The 26,540-nt window shown below is 36.4% G+C and overlaps 1 protein-coding gene across 4 annotated transcripts in view; it reads right to left on the bottom strand.

Annotated features, from left to right (window-relative positions):
- Positions 1-260: 260 nt before the first annotated feature.
- The window catches only part of LOC149412458 (uncharacterized), a 54,679-nt gene continuing 28,399 nt past the window's right edge, over positions 261-26,540 (bottom strand). For 3 of the 4 annotated variants that reach the window (XM_089646076.1, XM_089646073.1, XM_089646074.1), the window contains 12 exons: positions 18,676-18,745; positions 17,936-18,052; positions 14,416-14,552; positions 12,186-12,301; positions 11,886-11,993; positions 11,711-11,750; positions 8,981-9,137; positions 5,961-6,219; positions 4,177-4,308; positions 1,122-1,179; positions 513-567; positions 261-398 (listed from right to left, as the gene is read on the bottom strand). In XM_089646076.1, the coding sequence (XP_089502202.1) occupies positions 363-398; positions 513-567; positions 1,122-1,179; positions 4,177-4,308; positions 5,961-6,219; positions 8,981-9,137; positions 11,711-11,750; positions 11,886-11,993; positions 12,186-12,301; positions 14,416-14,552; positions 17,936-18,052; positions 18,676-18,745 (1,285 nt within the window). In that variant the 3' untranslated portion in view covers positions 261-362. The remainder of the gene's footprint in view (positions 399-512; positions 568-1,121; positions 1,180-4,176; positions 4,309-5,960; positions 6,220-8,980; positions 9,138-11,710; positions 11,751-11,885; positions 11,994-12,185; positions 12,302-14,415; positions 14,553-17,935; positions 18,053-18,675; positions 18,746-26,540) is intronic. The other variant, XM_089646075.1, reaches the window with a different exon arrangement.

Genomic DNA, 26,540 nt, shown 5'->3' on the forward strand with positions numbered 1-26,540 from the left:
CAGGCTTGGCTGCGCTGAGGGTGCGGGCTGCGTGGGGGGCACGTAATGGTCTCTGGCGCGCGGTTGCGGTTGTGTCTGTGGGTGTACGTGCTAGTGGCGGTGATGGTGGTCATGGGGGCCATACTGCTTCGGTTCTCCAGCTGGTAGATGATGTTTTCAGCGGCTATCTGTGCGTCCGATGTCTCCAGCGCCGAGTGTCCGTAGGGCTGATAGGGCTCCATGTGCGGAGGATATACCGGTACGTGGGCATCGAGGAAGGTAGGGTATGCTGTGGAGTGGTGCGGGGTGGTTCTATTGTCACTAGAGTTGAAGGTGACGGGAGAAGCTTGTGTTCTCTTCCCGCCACCATCTTTACTTTGTTTTCAGCTGGACTTTGGTTGTAAATCACGATTCACCATCTAGAAAAAAATAATTCTTTAATGACTTTAACACTATTTTAAAATGTCAATTTTATGTCATAAAAGTTGATACCATTGTGTTATAATAAAAACAGTGAACAGTGACACACTTACATGTTGGTGCTCCACAGGGCCAGCCCTGTTTGGATCTCCGCGAATGGGATTTGGCCTATAAATAGAGAAAAATGTTATACATACTTATTTAATACAAGAAGTTCTAATGATTAAATTTACATATTAAAGAAATTCAAGATGATTCTAATATGAATTATTAAAATTTACACCGGAATTTTTATAAATTTCATGTATCATTACCTTATTGACTATGAATCTGTTTTCGTAATTCACAGAACATCTACATACCAAATATGGCAATTTAAAATTATTTGGAGCCATAAAATGTTTCTTTCAAGCTTGGCTTGGCCACTGGCTAGGTATCGGTAACGAAACGACAAAAACCGGAGACTCTGTGCAGAACAATCCCTCAATGGCTGTGCTGCAAACCATAGTGTACTTTACTTTTCTGCCCCACAAACGCGGGTTTTCGTAAATTTGGTACCAATACCGAACCAGTGGGACGACGGGCTTAGCCTCTGTAGAAGGAAAAATAGCAACTGCTCTGAAAACCATAGATCTAGCTCCCGGTGTGCACATGATCCCAAGGGAAGATAAGATTAAGAAAGCTCTTAGTTAGAGGTTAAATAAGCTTTGGTTGAAACTTGCCTCATTGGGTTGCCATTGTTGTCCCGCTGTCCCCTGGGCATGTCCATGGGGATTGCAACTGTAAAAATATTGATATTCAAAGTTAATATAGTAAACAGTGTGTATATTACAGAAATTTCTACCGTAAATCAGTCTACAAACCCTCCACATTCGCTGGGGTAACGCTCCGGCTACTGCTTGCGAATGTGGAATTCGCAGGTGTTTCCACTAGAAGAATGGGAAAAATCGGATAAGTTCGCGGTGAGACTTTACATAATATATTAAATATAAGGAAATGTTAGTATTAAACTAACATAAATTGTGTACTTAGAATATGTGTAATATGTAGTAGGAATAATGTGAAATGAAGGGACTGTAAAGGTAAGATAAAGACATACTACTTATGTGTATAATACCAGTGTTACCAATAAACACATAGTCAGTGGAGAAGCGGTGTAGCTCACAAAAAGATTGAAATGTTTTGGTTAGCGTATTATTGTAAGACGTTTAAAATTATTATGGTTCATCAAACAGATATTTAACTGAGAATTCCAGTTTAATATCTGTCCAGAGTCTAACTAATATAGAACTTGAGCAAAGAAAGCTTCAAATTCCAAATAATAAATGTTTTCTTCAGTATACAGTAGAACCCCGTTAATTCGAAAAAACGCGTAATTCGAAATTTTCGCCAAAAAAATTTCCGCAGAAAAATTTTTTCATACAAAAATTTTTTTAATTCGAAATTCGTTAATTCGTAATTCGAAATTTATTTTTGTCCGCGCACGAAATATTGCTCGTGTAATTCGAAAAAAATTGATTTTTGCGAAAATAAATCATAATATTTCGTAAATCTGAATCTAAAAGTCAGCCGTGGCGATAAAACGCCGAAAAATGTATTTTTACGTGGTTATACATCGTCCTAATTAGTATTATTATTTTGTAAATCTGAATCCATTTATACTGGAATGTCGTACTTTTTCAAATTAATATCGAATATCCGAGTTTGAAGGGCGGAGAAAATACGTTTTACGCGTTTATTGTCGTAGTTTTAAGAGTTTACACCAAATATCTGAATTTAAAGGGTCGGCCGCGACGAAACTCGGCCGCGAAATTTCGATTTACGCGTAAATGTATCGTATATTATGAATTTATTTCGAATATTTGAATTTAAATGGCCCACTGCGACGGAAATCGGCCGCGAAATCTCGATTTACCCGTAAATATATCGTATTTTTACGAATTTATTTCGAATATCTGAATTTTTAAGGGCACGCTGTGACAGAAATCGGATGCGAAATTTCAATTTACGCGGAAATATATCGTATTTTTACTAACTTTACTTCGAATATCCGAGTAAATAAATACGGAGCGACGGAAATCGGCCGAAAAATTTCGATCACGCCGAAATATGACATATTTTTACGAATTTACTTCAAATATCTGAACTTAAAAGGCCGGCCGCGACGAAAAACTGCCGATAAAATTCGATTTACACGGAAATATATCATATTCTTACGAATTTACATCCAATATCTGAAAGGGTCGGCCGCGACGGAAATCGGCCGCGCATTCTCGATTAACACGTAAATACATCGTATTTTTGCGAATTTATTTCGAATATCTGAATTTAAAGAGCCAGCGGCGACGGAATACGGCCGTGAATTCTCGTTTTACGCGGAAATATATCGTATTTTTGCGAATTTATTTCGAATATCTGTTTTTAAAGAGCCAGCGGCGACGGAATACGGCAGCGAATTCTCGTTTTACGCGAAAATGTATCGTATTTTTACGAATTTAAATTCAGATATTTGAGATAAAGGGCCGGCCGCGACGGAAAATTTCCGCGAATTTTCGATTTACGCGGAAATATATCGTATTTTTACGAATATCTCAATTTAAAGGGAAGGCTGCGACCGAAATCGGCAGCGAAATCTCGATTTACGCGTAAATATATAGCATTTTAACGAATTTAATGCGAATATCTGAATTTAAAGGGCCCGCCGCTACGGTAATCGGCCGCGAAAATAAAGAAATAATTGGTATTAATACGAATTTACAGCTAAAATACCACCCGGATTTGAAGAGGCGGCCGAGAAAATCGATTTTCGGCGTATTTTTTTTTTTTTTTTTCATAAAATTTCGAATTACGTGGGAATTTGTTAATTCGAAATTTGATGTCCCGTGGATTTCGAATTAACGAGGTTCTACTGTAGTATTAAAATTCAGTGGTTAGGATGCATGTCTATAAAATTACAATTATGTCCAGAAGAATTAGGGAGGAACATTTATTGGTAACTGGAGGCCTAACAGGACTTCCAAACAAGTTTCTCTTTCAGAGCTTCCAAATAATTTGTCAAAGGTTTATTTTAAAATGCTTTTATTTCATGACTATTTTCTTACTTAAAGGTCCGCAGTTACTACACGCAGCGAACTGCATGTGAAATCAGTTTGTGCAAATTTTAGCACAAAAAATATGTAGTTACACTGTGCTGTACCCATGAATTTTGCACTGATACGCCTAAAACCAATCATTTTATCTGTGAATTGTGCACACAAGCCTATGTCATTTTTGTCCATATTTCGGGTATGTCATTTTATACATAACACTGCCAGTAACAAGTTGTTTGACGATTTAAAAAAATAGCAAGAACAAAACTTATTTCTCAAAAATCTGTATTGAGTACCGAATTATACATTAAAACATTTCACCTACATTCTGTAGTTTTAAAATAAAGTGAGTTCTCATAAGAGATAAAGGAGTATTATTAGATTTACAATTAACAAATATGTGGATATATCAAAATAAAGCAAAGCGTTATTATAAAAGTATGTTACATTGATTAATGATGATTATATACAATATTTAACAATAGAAGTTATGATATCGTCGAACCATTTTTATTCAAAAATATCGTAGTACGAAAATATGTGATGAGTGGCTTCCTGTACAAGTGGCAAATTATTGTCAAGGATTTCTAAAAAGTACCGTTCAGTACAATGCCCAAGTAGAACTAGTTAATTGGTACTAAATGGCATACATATACAAAGAAACCAAGTAGTCACTAAGCTGACCTACCGTTAAGTGGTATGGCGAGGCGCGCGTTGACAGCGAGCAAATGATCTCTGCGCTGTGACAAGTTGCCAATATAGTCCTGGAGGCGAACATTTTCCGTTCGCAGTTGATGCAGGCACGATAGTAGAGAAGCAACTAAAATAAAAATATAAAAAAGAGTTAGATCGTAGAATTGGTACAAACGAAATGTGAAAAAAAAACTCAGGATGTACGAGGGATGATTGATAAGTGCCCCCGAAAGGACGGTGCGGTTGTTGGTGCAATTGGAGAGAAATGAGTTCTTACTCTTCAAAACATATATGAAATGTAATATTGTATCGTCACCGGTCAGGCAAAACTCATTAATCCCAAAATACAATTTTAAAATACCGCAATTTAAAAGTTTGGATATGAAGGTAAAGCTTTTAGGTACATTTTAAAGATTTATTTATGTTCCTGCATTAATCAAATATAAAAAAAAAACATTAAAATAAGAGATTATAACATCGTTAACATTTAAATTTCAATATCAGACCGCCTTCTGTGTAGGCCACATTTTCACAAATTATTTATCGCTTGTTAAGGGTAATAAGTTGGGGTTGGTGGGCTTTTGCCTGAACGGTGACAATTTCATCTTCAACTATTACTTCCTTTAATACTGGAGAGAAAAGATAAATAACTGGTGATTCAAATTATTCATAATTTTATAGCACATCTTAGCAACACAGAAAAACATTTTGATATCAATTAAAGCTAAAAATAAGAATAGTTGCATGGAATTGATGCCTGTTATACCGCGTTCTGTTATTTCAGTTTTAGATGATCTGACGTTTATAGAATGACAAAATTTTTTAGAAAAACTTGATCAACTTTGCTGAAAGCGGGTTCACCTGAACTTGGGTCTCTGAACCCTCTCTGAATAACTTTGGCCAATCAACTGTAGGTACTTGTCAGACTAAGTGCTCCCCCAACCACTCTATGGTCAGAATCTAACCTTCATGCATAGATCTTATTGGGACTGACATATTAAGCTATAAGTTAAAAGTGTTTTACACTTCATATTGCTCGCCATGCAATCCCATACAGACCTGTCACACCTAAAAAGATAATGTGTTATCAGTGTTGGCTTTGTGACGATATGCGTAGTGATCTGCAAGCCGGGCGATATTTGAAAATTATGCGACCCCCTCTCAGGAGAAGGGGGTCAGAACAATTTACTGAGCGCCATAATACGCGGCTGTCACCTGTTAAAGTGACAGATCCCATACAAAGAAATGATAATCCGTGGCAGTTCCCCAATTGATCTAACACCCTCTCCTGAGGAAGATTATTGTGAAATGTGTCACCCCAACATATAATACATATATGCCACGCCCAAATTCTGCTTTCATAATATAGTGTAATGTGTCTGAGGCTTAAAGTTCAGAATTCAAAAATAAAAACTTTATAGTCTGCTAAGATAAGAAATACTACATAATGATTTATCTGCAAATTCTATGAAAAAAAATCTTAGACTTAGCTGTTAAGTTCTATATGAAATGCTTACTGGAATTTTAGGTAAAATGTTCGAAAATTACTTCAATGGTTTTTGGACATTTTGGTAGTTTAAGGATTTTTACTATTGAAAACCTTAAACATTTTCGTAAGTACCCCACATAGAATTTACAGATAAATCATTTATAGTATGGTTTGAGTTAGCAGACTACGAAGTGAGGTTTGGGGCCATTTTTAAGTGCTAAAGAGCGTTAGACTCAAATGAATTAAATGTAAAAATTCATAAATAGGTTTGGGATTTGTTCTAATCTTACTGTCGAAGTGCTGTGCTTGCTCCATGAGGAACTGGGAGCCCTGTTCCCATTGGCGCTCCAGCAACTGGTCCAGGCTCTGCGGGTTGCCCCCCAAGCCGAGAGGCGCAGCGCCCACAGCCTCCACAGGGGCCACAGCGCAGTGTGCCGCCATGGAGCTGCTAGACGGGCCCCCGAGGGCCCCCAGAGCACCCAGGGCCCCCAAGCCCGACAAACCAGAGGAACCTGGACCGCCCTGAGATGCCGCAAGGTTCCGGGAAGACTGCAAACAGAAAGGAAACTTTAATATGTAAATTCAAACTTAATCATTTCTTCTATAAAAAGTATACAATAAACAATAGTGCACTAGGTTCAATATATTGTTTGAACATATTTAGACATATCAGACTAAGTCCGTCTTCTCTTTGGGATGAAAAGGGTAAGGAATCGACATAAACCGAAGAACCTGTGCTGAAAATAAAGTTCGCTACCATTTTGGGTCTTTTCTGTGCAGGGTCTTCGTTCCACGTCGATTATAATAATAATAACATGGCATTTATATAGCGCAGTTTAGTGTCATTTCACTTCAAGTGCGCTTCCTTACCGTTTCCTTACCCTTACCGACCCAATGGGACACCGGGCTTAGTTTAAATAATGATAGTAAAAAGAAATAAAAAAATTTAACGTACAAAATGGACTATATCTTACTTTTTTGTGAAATTCATAAAATTTTTTCAAAAATGGAAATTGTTTCATGAACAGATAAACAATATCACCATCTTGTCAAGGGACTAGGAATTGAAAGGTCTTATGTCAATTAGCGATATCGGTAATCTTTCAAATTGGCATTATCATACATAACATAATTAAATATCCCTGTCGAAGACTTAAAATACAATTTCTTATAAAATACTCTAAAAATACATACATTAGAAGATAGACGTAAAATAAACGATTTAACGTTCTTATTCAAAATACTTAACTCTAAATTCGACTGTTGTGAACTCCTGCAACTTATAAACATACATACACCCACAGTAACAACACGACAAAATACAATATTCTACAGCAGCACACATAAGCGTAACTACATTGCCCACTCTCCGATACAACGACTTCACACCATGGGAAATCATTACTTGGGTGATGTTGACATATTCAATACCAACTTGGCAAGTTTTGTGGATCATTTAAAACATTTATTTCAACAATACTCCTAAACACATCATGTAAACCTACAAATAGCTGTAATCTTCTGTTTTTGTTTCTTGTGTTTGTATGACATGTTGCATAGCTTTTATCAAATGTAATTTATTTCTTATTTTTTATGTTTCAAAGTATCTGTTAAATTAAAATTTTACTACAGTAGAACCTCGTTAATTCGAAATCCACGGGACATCAAAAATCAAAAATCAAATTTCAAATAACGAATTCCCATGTAATTCGAAATTTTATGAAAAAAAAAAAAAAAAATACGGCGAAAATCGATTTTCTCGGCCGCCTCTTCAAATCCGGGTGGAATTTTAGTTGTAAATTCGTATTAATACCAATTATTTCTTTATTTTCGCGGCCGATTACCGTAGCGGCGGGCCCTTTAAATTCATATATTCGCAATAAATTCGTAAAAATGCTATATATTTACGCGTAAATCGAGATTTCGCTGCCGATTTCGGTCGCGGCCTACCCTTTAAATTGAGATATTCGTAAAAATACGATATATTTCTGCGTTAATCGAGATTTCGCGGTAATTTTCCGTCGCGGCCGGCCCTCTATTTCAAATATCCGAATTTAAATTCGTAAAAATACGATATATTTCCGTGTAAATCGAGAATGCGCGGCCGATTTCCGTCGCGGCCGACCCTTTAAATTCAGATATTTGATATAAATTCGTAAAAATATGATATATTTCCGCGTAAATCGAATTTTATCGGCAGTTTTTCGTCGCGGCCGGCTTTTTATGTTCAGATATTTGAAGTAAATTCGTAAAAATATGTCATATTTCGGCGTGAATCGAAATTTTTCGGCCGATTTCTGTCGCGCAGTATTTTTTTACTCGGATATTCGAAGTAAAGTTAGTAAAAATACAATATATTTCCGCGTAAATTGAAATTTCGCGTCCGATTTCCGTCGCAGCGGGCCCTTTAAAATTCAGATATTCGAAATAAATTCGTAAAAATACGATATATTTACGCGTAAATCGAGATTTCGCGGCCGATTTCCGTCGCAGCGGGCCATTTAAATTCATATATTCGAAATAAATTCGTAAATATACGATACATTTACGCGTAAATCGAAATTTCGTGGCCGAGTTTCGTCGCGGCCGACCCTTTAAATTCTATATACGACATATATCCGCGTAAAACGTATTTTCTCGGCCTTTCAAACTCGGATATTCGAAATAAATTTGAAAAAGTACAATATTCCAAAATAATAATACTAATTAGGACGATGTATAACCACGTAAAAATACATTTTTCGGCGTTTTACCGCCACGGCTGTCTTTTAGATTCAGATTTACGTAATATTATGATTTATTTTCGCAAAAATCAAATTTTTTCGAATTACACGAACAAATTTTCGTGCGCGGACAAAAATAAATTTCGAATTACGAATTAACGAATTTCGAATTAAAAAAATTTTTGTATGAAAAAATTTTTCTGCGGAAATTTTTTTGGCGAAAATTTCGAATTACGCGTTTTTTCGAATTAACGGGGTTCTACTGTATACTGAAGAAAACATTTATTATTTGGAATTTGAAGCTTTCTTTGCTCAAGTTCTATATTAGTTAGACTCTGGACAGATATTAAACTGGAATTCTCAGTTAAATATCTGTTTGATGAACCGCAGAAAAATTTTTGTATGAAAAAATTTTTCTGCGGAAATTTTTTTGTCGAAAATTTCGAATTACGCGTTTTTTCGAATTATCGGGGTTCGAATTAACGGGGTTCTACTGTACCAACCATGTAAAAGCCCTATGGGCGTTAAATAAATAAATAACACTTATTTTCAGTGATGAATGTCTTGCGAAGATAGTTGCGACTTACCGTGGCCCTGTTGATGAGGGGCGGGGGCACAAGAGGTGAGGGGGCGCGGAACACGGAGTGCGCCACCAGCTCTGCATTGAGGTGCTCCGACAGGCGTGCCGCAGCCGCACTCTCAGGGTTCAGCTCGTTGCCCAGCATGTGGGGGGCTCGGGCCATCCTGCATCACAATACACACCATTGAAAAATAATGCTCATTTTATAAATATGTACTAAAGTAGATACATATAATAATGTCAAATATGAATATGCATGGTGTCCAGAAACTCGTACTACAAGCGGGAAACTGGTGAATCTACCTATACTATAATAATAATAAGTGTTTTACTATCTCAATTTTTTAGAAACAAATAGATATATTCTCACTGGGATCTCCCATGCTGAGATTTTCATTTATAGATGATACAAATTTAGTAGTATGGATAATGTAATTATAAATATATTGAATGATGTTTTTTTCTGAAATAATTATAAATATATTACATGGTGTTTTTTTGAGTGGTTTCAGTTTCTGTATAATGTTTTATTTTTTTCATAAAACATAAACATTTGTGGATGACAAATAACCTGACAATATTTGAATTCCTTCCCAATTCCATCATTATAATATTTATTTATTTGTTAAGACATACACAGTACAATAAGATACAGTTGGATATTTTTAGTTATTGCATAATTGTAGCACCTATTAGGTATGTCCATAAAATATCATTACGTAATTTCGCCTGAGATTGTTATAAAAGGAAGGAAGTGTGTGGATAGATAATAATAAATGAATTGAAAACAAGAATTATAATAAGCTCACGAATTGTAATTGACAGTCCTGTAAGTGTTGTTTATAAGAAAGAAGGAGAATTTACAACGTTATCAGCAGTATCCCTACACCCCTATTTGCCTGAGATTCAAAGTCCTTGTTTGAAATGAACCAAAAATATGGCATCTTGCCCTGTTTTGACGGTTAAATGCACAATTCAAAGCTCCATAGCTCATTAGGGAAATGATGTTTCAAGATGAAAGTAGTTGCATCACCGAAAACGCTGTGCTAATTTCGTGATGCTAGCCCACCGATCACGGGTCAAGATATCGCTCAAACAGATATGCTTCTTTATTATTAAATATTACAAGTATCGGTGACGTCATATCATTATAGGCACATAAATATATTCAATTCAATTACTATGATAGGTGAGAGAAAAACTGCCGACCGTTTGCATAAATATAACATGAATCTAAGATCACCTCAAGTAACGACACTTATTTAATGATAATATTATCTGGTCCCCTCCAGACTCAAGTGTTCCAAAGTGCAGTCAATTGAGGTCATCCAGATAAACCCCCCCAACTTGATGACAGCTGAAACGGTATATCCGCTGGATGGGATCAACCACAAGCTCAAGTGCACTGGGAAGGTTACGACCGTAAAGATTAGTAAATAATGCTTTGTTGCAAGAAAAATACACAAAAAACAAAATTACTTAAATTTTATATTTATGATAATATATAAAAAAAAGTTACATTGTTTTTAACGTACTATTCCCAATGATTTTTTAAAAAACTCATTCCGAGAAGGACAACATTATAAACTAAGGAGAAAACATATTGTTTCAGAAAGGTGAAACAGAAGATACAAAAACAGCATGAAGAAGTGTACATACATAGATACATTTAACCCCCCAGACTAATTTGTTCGCTTTTGGGAATAGCTCATATAGGTGTCATAGAAATTGATGTCTCCAGTACTGTCATGATTGTAAACGTAAACGTGTAAACGGTGTTAGAAAAACGCGCTTTATATTCAAATCTAGAAGTTAACTCTATGACACTAAAGTTTCCGACCGTACTTTGAGAAAAAATTATGAAACTTTGTGAATTTTTTATTAATTACTTTTGTATGAAATGTCAAAGTGAGGTGGAAACATAGATCTACAATTATACGTACTAATATCTCATCGAAACTTGTTCCACTATTATAAAGCGATAAGCGATGCATGCAGACCGGATTCGGTAGTTTTAGTTAGAGCATTGGGAGAGTTGGAGGTAAAAAAGCAGAACCTATTAAAACTAATAAACAACCAATTACTTTAATGGTTGTTTTTCAATTGTGGAAAAATTAAAACGCATTTATTAATAAGAGCAACAGAATAAAAATATGTATAAAACCTATTTTAAACCATAGTGACAGGGGGACGTGATTAGCTTGGGCATTTATTGGATGACTACAAGCACAAACCAGCGTGTAACCACGTAGTGTAGCACTTAGTGTATATGTATCCACAATCTTAAATAAATGGGCAGAAAGATGTTTAGTGACCTTAGACGAAGAAAGACAATAGCCAATTAAGTTTAATTAACAATAATGCCAATATTAATGTCAAATTTATTGCTATGTTTCAAGAATGTTTATTTTTCAGAGAACAAAGTATATAGCGGAGGAACTGAACTAATCATTAATAAATAATCAATTAACCGATAGTTTTGACCAGTTGGTAGCTCAGTGGTACAAGGCATTGGGTTCGCATCCCGGTGTTGCGGATTCAAACCACTTTGAGCCAAGTCCTTTATTATTGCACAAGCAATAACCACAGTTTTAAATTATAGAAGAGAGATCATTCGTAACCGAGGTATGTAATGTTTGTCGACAAAAAAAATATTTTCGTAGTCAGTGACTGTTACAGCCTCCTGTAATGGTGTGTAAGAAAATAAGCTAAATAATAAAGATAGTTTCATATTTACTTCTCAATTGCAGACTTAATGTTCCTCGCAGTTCGTGCATCTGTAACAAAGATAGACGTAAGAAATTTGCAAATTATTTACATGCGTAAAATACCAAAAAAGTAATAGATTGTTCATGCTAACACCTAAATCCTACACTAACTACAGAAAACAATCTGTCAAAGTCATTATAAACCTGGAGAACCGGGTGGAGAATAATATGGTTCCTGAGATTCGGGTCGCGTATCGGACCGCGGCGGCGGGTCTTTCTTCTTTTTATGTGGGACCATAGTGTTTATGGATCCTGAAAATAATTGAAGCTATTGAATCATTGATGCATCAAACAGTGAGAAAAAACAGATTAATCACACAACATCCTGTGGACAAGTAATAATAATAGTTTGTAACCAGCCATGCAATAACTAACTTGACTGTATACTAGCAACTGGCTAGTGAGTGTGATACGTATATATAGCACTACTGGGTAATGACTCACCTCCGCCGCCGACCGGGGGGCCGCGCTTCCTGTTGCGCGGCTCGTCAGGCGACATGTTGGGTCGCTCCATACTCATGCCGGGTTGGTGGGCGCGCATGCTGTCCGGAGTCTCCATCCTATGGGTAATATAATTTATTTAACCCTTGGTTAACAAAGACACAAACAACTAAAACCAAATTAAGTTTGAAGGTAATAAGGACAAGCGGAAAATGAGTCTGAAAAATGATAAAATTCCGGCAGATTACACTTCAGGAAACTGTCGATTGGATATTATTAGAGTAAAGATAAATATTATTACTCAACAATCCATCAGATTTTTCAATTAACCTAATTGCCATTCCGAATGAGTTCTCAAAGTGGAGAAAAAATGCCAATTAAAGGGAAACGAAGTTTAAGGTCCAGTTGTTTAATTGATTTTTTTTTTACATTAACCCCACAGGAGGCCCAGAGGAAAATAATTACCCTCAGGTCCTATGTCAGCTTTGGGTATGCTATGAGGAGGGTCTTTTTAAGAAAAGGAAGGAGAGTAAGTTCTGGGAAGGAAAAAGGCACGAGGGGTGGGTAGGAATCTAGGAATCAGTGTGTTCAGAAGTGATGGACATATGAATCTATTCCTCCCTCTGCGGCACAAGGACATGGGTCCAGAGACTAGTTGGATAGGTCAAAGCAACTCCCCTAACCAGTCTCTCCCGATCTGCAAGCGACGCATCCTGAACACACCTCACCCGATGAACCCGGGCACCCTGCTAATTCACCAAATGTAGCAAACTACTTAAGTTGACCTATGGCAGAGGTGTTGGTTATTCAATAAATGGTTCTCGGGGCGGCGGTACCCGGTTCCTGATGGTTTTTGTATCGTAACCACTATTACGAGGCGTATCCAGAAAGTAAGTGTACTGAGGCTCTCACGATCGAATGAATTTTATTTTCAACATGTTCCCTCCGCAACGAGACGTTGAAGGTCAGTACGTTGAGAAGTGTCGATGCGACAACACGTTTCGTGAAAAATGTCAATCCAATCTCCCGCCAAGTACGAAATACGCGGCATCATCCGTTATCTCGTTTGGAAGGGAAAATCTCCGTTTGAGGTTTATAATGAGGTGAAAACTGCATATGGTGATACATAAAGCTATGAATCTTACGAATGTGTACACGTGGTATTGCGAGTTTAAAAACGGTTGTAAGTCTGTGCATGATGATCAGAGGAGCCGAAGACCTTCAATTGTGACTGACGAAATTGTGGAAAAAATCGAAAAAACGCTCCGTGACGATCGCAGATTGACTGTGGAAGAACTTTCTGCGATGTTTCCACAAATCTCCAGATCTCTACTACTCGAAACCCTCAGATATCAGAGGCGCTGCAAACTCCATGGAGATGAATTTCTCCGCTCCATTGTTACTGGAGATGAAACTTGGGTTGCACACTACACGACGGAAACCAAAAGGCATTCTCGACAGTGGCGTCACACCTCTTCACCCTCCGCCAAAAAGTTCAAAACCACAATTTCAGCCAAGAAAATCATGGCATCCGTGTTTTGGGACTGTCAAGGCATAATTTTGATTGAATATCTGCCTCAAGGGGAGACCATCAACTCTGCAAGATACTGTGAGACCCTAAAAAAATTGCGGAAGGCGATTCAAAACAAGAGGAGAGGCATGCTGATAAAGGGAGTCAGCCTGCTGCACGACAATGCCAGACCACACACGGCCAACGCCACGAAGGAACTGCTTGCCTCGTTTAAATGGGATGTCCAGAACCACCCCGCCCATTCCCCTGACCTAGCACCTTCAGATTATTATCTCTTTACCTCCCTGAAGCTGTACATGGGTGGAAAAAGGTTTTCAACCGACGAGGAGGTAAAGGAGGAAGTGGAGAAGTGGACGAAGGGGTTGGCGGGAAACTACTTCGAGGAAGGCATCAAAGAGTTGATACCCCGCTTCACCACCTGCATTGAGAGGAATGGCGACTATGTCGAAAAATAGCTTACAATGTACTACGGTAACTATGTAATTTTTTTGTTTCAATAAAAAAATTGGTAACCTACAAAAATTCAGTACACTTACTTTCTGGATACGCCTCGTATTTTTAATAAAATTTTAAAAAATCTTTTTCAGGTAACTTTGAAAAAAAAACTGAACTAAGGAACCACGTTCAAAGTACATAAAAGATATCAGTAATTTTCTTTTAAAATTTTCTATCTCTACACCTTTTGCATGTACTATTAGTTACCTCATCCGTGCTGAGCCCATCACCTCCTCAATGGTCAAGTCCTCAGTCTGCATGTTCATGGTGTGCTTCAGGGTCCAGCTGCTTGTGGAAGGGCCAGGCGACTGCGGTGGAATAAACATCACATCAGGAACAGGATTCTGAAACAACAAAGAACTTGACAAAAGTGCACACAAGTAAAGTACCATAAGTCATTAAAAGCTTACGCATAGGGATACATACGATAACACTTCAGAGAATATTACGATAGATATGATAAGGTTGTCCCACACTTGGTTTGCCCAGTAGGTTCACTCAAACTGGGCAAAATGATTTGACTGGCCCAAAATTCGGGGCTACAGGAAAAAAGAATGTATCGCTAGGCTAGTTGTTAAATGTTGGTTTGTTGCAACCAAGTAAACATTGAATACATCAAAATGTGTATGAAGCTATACGTTTTCCCAAATAAAATTTAAAGAGGTAGATAAAACTATGTTATGAAAATAACATACGATTACTACACTAAGTAAGAACCTGTCAAATCTGTGATTTATCTTGTCTATTGTTTATGCACTGGCAACAAGAAACTTTAACAGGAAGTGACAAAAAAATTCAAGATGGTTTCACTTCCCGGCCGGAAAGAGGAGAGACAGGGTGTCCGGTCGGGGGGTCAATTATTATTTCTGTAGGTCTGAGGATCTAATCGAAAGTTATTTCATGGATTTGTGATTAATACCGAAATGTTCAGTTTGTGCTTCAAGATTAGAAGTCTAGTAATATTTCCCGCGAGTGGAATTCGCCCCGGGTGGCGTGAATAATGAAAACGTTTTTCGCCATGTGTGGCCATGGGGGTAATCAGAGTTTATCCAAGCGATCGGTGATTATTTCTGCCGATAGACTGTTTTCGCCGTGTGCATTTTGATTCGGAGCATTATTTAGTTCCACCTTGCCTCGTGGAAGGGCAACTTACGGATTAACCGTCTACTCCTCTTGGCTGGACCACACTGGGCCGTTGGCCAGCCACATTCTGATGCCGTCTACTCCTCTTGGCTGGACCACACTGGGCCGTTGGCCAGCCACATTCTGATGCCGTCTACTCCTCTTGGCTGGACCACACTAGGCCGTTGGCCAGCCACATTCTGATGCCGTCTACTCCTCTTGGCTGGACCACACTGGGCCGTTGGCCAGCCACATCCTGAAGCTACCGTCTACTCCTCTTGGCTGGACCACACTGGGCCGTAGGCCAGCCACATCCTGATGCTGCCGTCCTCTAGCTACATGGCTGATTCATCTACTCCGCCATTCGCGGCACTCAGTGTTCGTTCCTCATAACTACGTACGTTCATATTATTTTAGACAGGGTAGATAGATTCTACGTTCTGGTCGATGGGGGTAAGTTTACACCTTTTTGTATTTCTCTGTGAAATTTATCAAATACAACTTGTTACGGCCAGTCCAATGTTTAACCAGATTACTTTCATTCTATAACCTTGCAACTTCCTTTCAAACATCATGTAGATGGGATATATTTTTCCCCGCCCTGAATGGAGAATTATGCTCTACCGTCGGTAGGTCGGTTTGGCGAGCTCTTTTCCAGTTCAACCACTGGAAGGGACTCTGGCGCGTTGGCCTTCAAAGACCAACAAAGTCAAACTTGGCCACCCACTATTCAATCATAATTACAGTCAATAATGTACTTAGAAAAACCAAACACAATAACAGCCTATTAACACAACTATGGGCTAAGTAAGTATCCTAACCTATCATAACATTGTGCCCAATACATATTCATAACAACTAATTTATTTCATTGATACATTATTACCCCTCACTGAACCAAAGCTAAGACAATTGATGCATTATTACCCCTCACTAAACTAAGCTAAGAGAATTGTAGCTATTCAAACTGTATCGAACGCATTACGCAATGCTACCCAAAGGCCGCAAAGCAGCTTTCTGACCATGGGAGGATACGAAAGCTAGTATTTACCCGGCCGGCGAGTACTGAGCACAACGCGCGCCCGGACACAGTATTTACATGGTATCCCCTCCCCGGCTGGAGAGCACTGGGCACAACGCAAGCCGTGGACCCAGTATTTACGTCACATCCCCTCTCCTTTGCCCAGGCGAAGCCAGGCCAAACACAGAACGGCGACGGCCAGCCAATCACCGCAAAGCACGATAAACCTAGAAATATTTCTCTTTTCATATATATTTGCGCAAATTAATGTTAGATTTGCGTCTCGCCGCAATAATGCTAAATAAAAATATACAGGTTGAAAGGCTGGACTCGCGTCTATGTTGTAAAGTAATATTGAAATATGTAAACATTAATATTAAGTAGTTATAAGGATTTCCTCACACCAATGTCGGTCTGAGGACCCACTGATTCATATTGTACAATTTATTATAAAAACATTAAAAATGCTAGGGAAAAACAGTTTTCATGAGATGAAGCGGCGTAAAGAGTACTATTGAATAAATAATTTTAATATTGACTATTAAAGTCATATGAAAACACACGAAGCTGCACAAAAATGCACCTCGTTTACGTGGGGCGGTTCAGACGCGCGCACACCGATGTGTGCCCGCTCCTGCTAGTCCTATATATACCGCGCGTAAAGCGATCTCAAGTCTCTCTCTTCCGACATCTACTCTGACCGCTTCACTCTGGACTGCTTCTCCCGCTGGAACCACTACAACCGCCTTTGACTTCTGACCTTGCGCTTCCTTGGACTACCTACTGCTCTCTCCTTGGATACACGACATCACAGCAACCGGAAAAGGCCCTGAACATAAAGCAGCTCACCGACTAGAAGATTCAGCACCCCTTATTTACAGTCAATGTAAAGGACTTGCGTCTGATACACAAACGCTCTAACTATTTACGATTTCTTGCTTCAATATTCACAATGAAAGGTAACAAAGATTCTAAGGTTGAACAGACTCGAAGACAGATTGTGGAATCTTTAGATACATATAAAAATAAGTAGTTCACGAACCTGCAAGTGTTCCCGAAGTCCACTGAACTCACTGTTCCAATTTGTTCTATTTTCAACCAGTGCCTAACACATACAAGGTAAAAGACGTGACCGTGCAACGTAATGTCTGCGAGCATATTTCACTGCCTTCCCGTAGTCGGTAGCCAGCTTCTAATCTTTTGATCCTTCAATATGTTCCCAGGAAATTGGTGAAATAATCATATGAGCGATGGATAGCTTTATACCATTAATTTTTAACATGTGTCGAGACAATTGAGGTTAAAATGACATTGTAACATTAAGAGTATGATGCAATCAGGCACCATTACTCTTATTAGTATGAATGTTTGCATATGAACAGACGTACTACATAACCGTTTTGATTTTGCATTGATTTTTTGACTGAGGTGCTTTGTAATATGCAATTACTGAATGTTGAAGCGTTACAGTTTAACCTAAACATTTTGTTCCTTTAAGAAAACGCTATTTCCCAGGATTGGTTCCAAGTAGTCTTGTCCCCTTAAGAGACAAAAGACAGTAGGTGACGTAATATAATGCAATACCTGATGTCCGGCGAGCTGGATAACTGGCCCTTGAGGCAGTGGTACAGACACCACAATTGAAGCCGGCGGCTCATCAGCCCTTCCCTGAGCAATGTTTGGGTATTTTTGGCTCATGTTCTGCAACAAGAGTAAAAAAGAATTAGCAAAATTAAAAAGATTGCAATGGACTTAAACTGAGTGAAATGCGTTTGTCCGGTGCACGTGATGCAGGAATGTAGGTAATATAATACGTAGATAGAGAATATTAAGAACAATGCGTCACAGGCACTATTGTAGATTGTCAAGTGATACCAGTGGCAAAAATAAACATGATCTAGAAATATTATTGTTGACCACTTAGTTTGCACGATGCTAAAATATGGTTAGTAAATATTTCTCCCTATTAGCACAATACGCTCAGATCTGTGTTCTGGAAATAGATTCACCATATTTAATTTATTGATATTAAAGACAAAATATCTATTCTTATCTATTCTATTATTGAATTCTACTTTAAAATAATTGATTCTCACTACACATTTTTCATTAATAGTTGATTTTACATAATAATCAAGACAATTAAAAGTAAACTGGAAAAAAGATATGCTCAGTTCAGCTTAAGTTTGCCAGTGGAGAAAGCTGGAACTACTACAGATGACATGGTTAATGTACCTAGGCGCAATTTTATATTCTCATCTACATCAATTTTATCATCTAATGTACAGAAAATATAAATGCACATATTGAAAAAGTTAACTTACTTGGACATGAGTGTTCGATGTCTGCGGATGAATCGGTATCATCTCCAAGCTGGAAGACGCACTTGACATACTGAAACAAAAGTTACAGTTATATTAATTATTGAAAATAAGATTAACAACTCCCAATTAAAATAATATAGAATAAGACAAAGCTGTTACATGTATGAGGAGTGGTTGATAAGCAGAGATGTGCAAAATGGGTACCCAAAACCATTTGAAATGCAAAATGGAAATGGGTCAAAACTTTTCCATTTGAAAATGCAAAATGGTTTTTAGAAAAGCATTTCAAATGCAAAATGCAAAATACCTATTTTCAAAATGCATTGAAAATGCAAAATGGTTTCTCAGGTCAAACAATTAAAATAATTATAGAATTTTTAAACAGTTTTGTCATTTAATAATGGACATCAATGTAAAACAAACATATTACATGATGATAAATCAAAAAATGCCACGACTACGGATTATGAACCACAAAAAATTTGCGCGGGACAAATGTTGCCAACGTAAAAACATAGAAACTGCTATCTAACATTTAATATTACAGCGTCATGGCCCCATGTTCAGTATTTGAATCAGTATTTTTTGTAATGTTATCACTCAATTGCCGGGGCTTCTACCAGGGAGCAACTTGACAAATGTAAATTATCTCTCATAGCGAGGTTGAGGACCGACTGATATTTGGGGCTTATGAAAAAAAGATGAGTGGAAATAGTAGGAAGAATGTTGCAAAAAAGCATTTAAAATGGAAAATGCATTGAGAAAAGCATTTAAAATGCAAAATGCAAAATGGTTTTTAGAAAAGCATTTAAAATGCAAAATGGAAAATACCCATTTTGCATTTCCATTTGAAATGGATTTATTTGAAATAAAGTACATCTCTGTTGATAAGTAATAAGCTAGGCAAGAAAACACAACTTTTTTGGGCAAAACTCGATTTATTTCACAAATGTCTCTTTTTAGCCCTATACACTTTGTCCAACGACAACTTTTCTATGCCCTTTGAATAATACGATTTTTCGAAGCCCTAAAAATAGGCCTCTGTTTGAGCGATGACCTCGGTATTTGGCCCGAATCTCTTACCACTGAGCCATTTCTTAAAGTTTGGAAATAAATAATAGTTGAAGGGCGTCAAATCTGGAGAATATGGTGGATGTGTTTAGCCATTGCGACTGTGCACTTGTGCGACGGTGCATTGCCCTGGTGGAAGAGTTTTTCTTCGCCAAATGCTGCCTATTAAGTTTTAAATCAACGTCAAATCAGTCCAACAACTCACATACTGCTCAGTCATCTCGCGCTAAATCACTCATTATCATTCCATGATTTTATTAATCATTTCTGGCATGGTGACCTCTTTTGGATGGCTTGGACGCTCATCATCAAAAATGCTCATATGACCAAGTTTAAATTCAGATGTCCAATACTTAATTGTTGATATAGAAGGTGTGTCGCTATAAACACGTTCAATTCAATTCGGTAGCATCTTTTTCAAAAACAAGTATCTAATCACTCGATTTTATTCATTTTTGTAAAAATTTTATTTGTAAAGTTTTGCTACTAGAGTACTAAATTGCTGTGAAACAACCAGCCCATGATGAAATAATAACAGAACATTGAATTAGAATAGAACTTGAATTTTAATTAGGAAATTTGATGAATTCTTCAAATTCTGTGAAACAATCCGTCCTAAATGACAGCTGGTTGAAAATTTTTTGGTTAGGTTTTACAAAAAACAACATGGATTTAATACCGGTGGCGAAATTTCTTGCCTAGGGCGATTACTTTTCAACTGGCCCAGGTATTTATTAGCATTGAATTTAATGAGAAAAGTTAAGACATTACATGAACAATACAACTTTTTTATAAAAAAAAACCCCTTACTTATGGATAACAGACATGTTTAAGTTAACCCTTACAATACAAATTATTAATCTTTCAGCTCGCCATTAATATGCTTAAAAGACAGTTATTTAAATGTTTAGTTTGTTTTTGTTTTTAATTAAGTATAAATATTAATTTATAACATTTTTTTGTAAAACACAATCGTATTTGTTGAAAATATTTTATTTTTATCTTGCAACCTTGACTTTCCGAGAAATTAAAAACACTAGCCCAAATATCAATACAGTGGTTGTAGCCTTCGCGGCAGCTGGACGCATCCTCCAACCGCTCTGTGTTATTTTTTTAATATTTTCAAGGGAAATGTGGCAATATTTGAAATTATTTTTAAAACCAATTAATCAACATTTTAAATAAACTTAACAACCAGTCATTAGAACTTTATAGTAATGTGATTTAAGTGCAGTGTGATAAAAGTGAATAAACGAAAATTTTGTTAAAAAAATGTTCGACATTCGCTCGCCATGAACGAACGTGGGACGAGGGTTGGTAACTGTACGCCAGATGTTTTCAACGGAATTCTCAGAAACTCGGAAGGCCCGAGAAAGTGTTTATTAGTGTTTTATTGCGGGCACAATGCACCGCGTCTACTCAATGCAGCGCTTTATTAGTAGCAGACACATACCTGGACAGATGACAAAGACGCGGTGGACTCTCTAGCTGCAGCAGCTGGTCCAGTTTCTTTACCACCTAGGATTCTTGCTGTAGAGTCTCCATTTTCTATCTACGTGTCACCTGTTCCTGTACTTTATTTAACTTAACGTAACTTTCTTTTTGTAGTATTTATATTTTTTGTAAGACCTACATCAACTGTAAAGCGCCCCTTAGGTGATGTCTCACAAAAGCGGCAGTATACAAATTATCCAAGAAATAAATTTGTGTTTAAGTTATAGTTAATTATTGTGTTTATAATGACAATGACAATCAACAACAATACCAAGTGTCACAGTGAACACATACTTTTTTTGCTCCACAAAATTTAACAGTAAACATTAATCTAAGGACTCTATGTAGTGATTTTTATTACAAAAACTCAACTAAAATCTAAACTTAAACAGTGAAATAATAGTTGCAGCTGCCTAACTGGTAACTCTTTATTTATAACTTAATATCTCAAATCTCAACTGTCACCAGAGCGCATTAGACACACACAAACAAACGCCATACAGAAGGAAGTACTACTGACATACACATTCAGAGTATCGAAGTGTGCAAGTGAATTGCCCATCTAACTTGTCACAGACAACTCAAGTGCAGGGTTGTCACCGCTATATTATATAAAATAAAATTAAAATAATTTTATAAATTCCAACTTGCAAGATGAGTGCCACAGATGCTCTTTCTTATATCAATAAAGCGAAAGAAGAAATTAGTGCTCTATACAGTAACATAACGGATCCCGCTTTAAAACTAACTAAAGATCAGATGACCAAACTACTCAAGAATCGACAAACTCATCAACTTTATCAATGTGTGAAGCTGCCGATGAGCTCGAAGAGAGGAAAAAACGGTCAAAAAACATAATTATTTTTAACTTCCCTGAAAGCTCAGCCAGTTCCCATATAGAAAAAAATACTGATGATACAACGAGAATCTTAACCACACTAACAACTCTTAACTCATCCATCACCCGAGCCAACATAACAACTTTTCGTCTGGGAATCACAAAACCTGACAAACCTCGACCTCTTAAAGTCATTCTTGACAGTTCCATCCAAGCCATAGACATACTGAAGAAAAAGAACAACATAACCGAATACCCCGGTATTAAAATTTATTCAGACCAAACCCCAGCTCAAAGAAACTATCTCACCAAGCTACATTTAACACTAGAACAAAAAACCAAAGATGGTGAGATTGGACTCACAATAAAATACAAAAATAATAAACCTGTTATTGTAAATAGTAACTCAAAAAACTAAAACCTATCATGGCTTACTATCAGAATATCAGAGGCTGCCGCACAAAACTTAATGAGCTAAGATCATCGATTCCAATCCATCCCTTTCATATATATTTCCTGACTGATACTTGGTTGGATCCGTCCTTTAACACAGAAGAACTAGGCTTCACTTCACACAACACCTACCGCTTAGATAGAAGTACCGCCACCAGCACCAAATCAAGAGGAGGAGGTGTATTAATATCAGTCACCAAATCTATAACTTCATCCAGGCTAAAATGCAAACACAAAAATATAGAACAAATTTTCCTACTACTCAAGACGAACCTAGGAAAAATCATTCTTGGATGTGTTTATATTCCTCCCGGATCAATTACACAAATTTACGTAAACCACATTGAAGATGTAGAGGCCCTCAAGCTCAAATATCCGGAAGCTAGAATGCTGCTAATCGGCGACTACAATACTCCCAATATAGACTGGATTACCCATAGTGATAACTCAACAACTCATTTTAATACATCTGCTAATGCTCGTGAAATTATAAATATGTCAAATTTCCTAGGTCTTAAACAAATTAATAACGTATACAACTCTAATCACCATTTACTAGATCTTGCATTTAGTAGCGATCCTTCAGTAAAATTATGTAAATCCATAGACCCCCTTCTTCCCGAAGATTGCCACCATCCTCCCTTAAACATCACCATTACAAACAACTTCCTAAACATTTACTCTAATAGTGTTCCTAAATATTCATACAATTTTGCAAGGGCAGATTATCCACTCATAACAAAATACTTAGAAAGTACAGACTGGTCCTTTTTAGACAAAAACACAAATGTTAACCAAAATCTTGAATCTTTTTACTCCATCATCAACACGGCTATTGAAAAATATGTTCCCTTAATTCAATTCAAACCATCAAAGTTCCCCAAATGGTTTAATAATGAATTAAAACACTTAATAATTAACAAAAATTTCAAAGAGAGCAACTCTATCTCAGACTACAAAATATTTCATAAATATAGAACTGACTGTAAAAAGCTCTCCAAAAAATTATATCAAACATACATACTCAACACAGAAAAGTCTATTCCTTCAAATACCAAAAACTTTTTTACACATGTAAACTCACTAAGAAAAAACAAACCTAGCCTACCAACATACATGTATTTCGAAGGGAAAAGTAGTAGTGATACTAATGACATCGTTAATTTGTTTGCCGACTTCTTCAAAAATGTTTACGATAATGATATCCCAAATGTTCAACTTCCACCCTTTCATCCAAAGGAATCGGTCCACATTCCCGCTTTACATATAAATGTTCCTGATGTTATACGCAAAATAAAAACACTCGACTTAAAAAAAAAAGCGGGTCCTGACAAAATTAGTCCTGCCTTTCTAATTAACTGTGCATCAATAATAGCCAATCCACTATGTCATATATTTAACCAATCATTAAATTCTGGCTGCTTCCCCGACCTATGGAAAAATTGCTATCTAACACCTGTATTTAAAAAAGGCGATATTCATGATGTCACTAATTACCGACCCATCTGCATGCTCTCAACTATCCCCAAACTGTTTGAAAAACTTATCCTCGATAAAATCTCCATACATATTAACAACATCATTGTAACTAATCAACATGGATTTATGCCAGGCAGATCCACACTAACAAATCTCTCCTTATATGAAAATTTTATAGCATGTTCACTCGAAAACAAAACCCAAGTCGACTCAATATATACAGACTTTGTAAAAGCGTTTGACAAAGTTAACCATAAAATTCTTCTCAATAAACTTAGTCAAATCGGAATTGAGGGTAAACTATTTGAAAAAACTGTTTGAAAAACTTATCCTCGATAAAATCTCCATACATATTAACAACATCATTGTAACTAATCAACATGGATTTATGCCAGGCAGATCCACACTAACAAATCTCTCCTTATATGAAAATTTTATAGCATGTTCACTCGAAAACAAAACCCAAGTCGACTCAATATATACAGACTTTGTAAAAGCGTTTGACAAAGTTAACCATAAAATTCTTCTCAATAAACTTAGTCAAATCGGAATTGAGGGTAAACTATTGGAATGGATAAAAAGCTACTTAACAAATAGAAATCTACAAGTAAAAAATAATTCTAACCTTTCACACAAATTCATAGCTACTAGCGGTGTACCCCAAGGGTCACATTTAGGCCCAATACTGTTTCTCCTTTTCATAAACGATATTGTTACTGTATTTGATAAAAATGTTGAAGTGCTACTTTTTGCCGATGACCTTAAACTATTTAAAATTATAAAAACAATAAATGACTGTATTCAAATTCAATTAAATTTAAATAAACTTCAAGATTGGTGCAAAACTAATAAACTTTATCTCAATATTAGTAAATGCCACATTATAAGATTTTTTAGAACAACACAACCCCTTAACTATCAATACAAAATTAATAATGTTTCTCTCGCCTCTGTAAGTGAAATTAACGATCTCGGCATTATTTTCGATTCAAAATTTAACTTTCTTTCACATGTAGAAACAGTCACCAACAAAGGATTAAAAATGCTCGGCTTCATTCTCCGAAATGGCAGAGACTTTAAAAATATTTCAACACTAAAAATCTTATATTCCTCACTTGTTCGAAGTCAAATCGAATATAATTCTCCTATTTGGTGTCCTTACTTTAAAATCCACTCCGACTCTATTGAAAAAATTCAGCATAAATTCCTAAGATACATTAACTATAAACTCGGTCTACCTATAGAATCAATAAATTACAATCACTTGATGAAAGAATTAAACTTACTTAAACTCTCAGATAGAAGACTTATTTCCGATTTGACTTTTATTTTTAAAATTGTCAATGGTATTATAGACAGCCCTGATATATTAAGCCTAATTACCTTCCATATACCCACTAGAACCACTCGATCCAAAATTCTTTTTAATTTCAATAACAATATCAGGACTGAGTCATTTAGAAACTCGCTTATACCTAGATTGCATGCAGTTGGCAATGCTTTCTCAGAAGTAGTAGATGTGTTCAACTGCACGGAATATAGCTATAAGAAGGCTATAATAACATACCTCTCTCGTAATTATCAATGTTATTAGGCATAATACCATTCTATTCATAAGTTATCACAGAACCTAAACTATGCACTTACATCAGATATCAGACAGAAGAGTGTTATCTAATAATTTTATATACTTAATCAAAACTATAATTTTTCCCAAAATTGTTATGAGATGTCTTACTGACAGCCCTGTTTCAATAGAGCTAACTCTTAGTTCTCAGCAAATTCAACCAAATCCAATATTGAAGGTAACAATAACCTCAATACTAAACTACTGTACGGATTGAAAATAAAAATGCTATTGTACCTATGTATACCAGATGTTATTCTTGTTTAATTTTCAACATAATTTCTCAGTAATTATTCTGTTTAACATAATACTGTTTCGCTCCTGTGAACCACTGTAAACATAAATCATGTATATTGTAAAAGCCTTTTACGGCGTCTAAATAAATAAATAAATAAATAATAATAATATTTGGATGATTTGTATAGCGCTATATTTGTGCAAAATCACCTCAAGGGTGCTGTACAAATATATAATATATTTCTACATTTCTACAATGATCTATGTTATTACAAACTATAGACTAGTCAAACTATTTTCAATTTATGACCAACAGATTGTATCCACCGGTTTCGTTGATCACTAATACAAAGCTATATGTACAATGCATTTGATTGATGGATATGATGCTATAATCTACATATCGTCGACGGCAATCCATCACCGCGTAAATCATATTTGGCCACTTTTCAGGAGAGACATAAAACAACTTTTCTTAATATATTTACATCGAAATCGCGGCAAATCATTTTATTTTTCATGTTCAATTTTCTTTACAATTATGTATTTAAAAACATATACGTTTTTAACCGAAAATAAAATAATAAATGACTTAAGCGGTGATGTTCAGTAAAATACGGCAAAAGTTTAGACTTACGCGGAAATTTATTCTTGTTGGGAGTTAGG

Source organism: Hesperophylax consimilis, chromosome 23 (assembly GCF_061612785.1).
Source record: "Hesperophylax consimilis isolate HC1 chromosome 23, BYU_Hcon_1.0, whole genome shotgun sequence".
Classification (NCBI taxonomy): domain Eukaryota; kingdom Metazoa; phylum Arthropoda; class Insecta; order Trichoptera; family Limnephilidae; genus Hesperophylax; species Hesperophylax consimilis.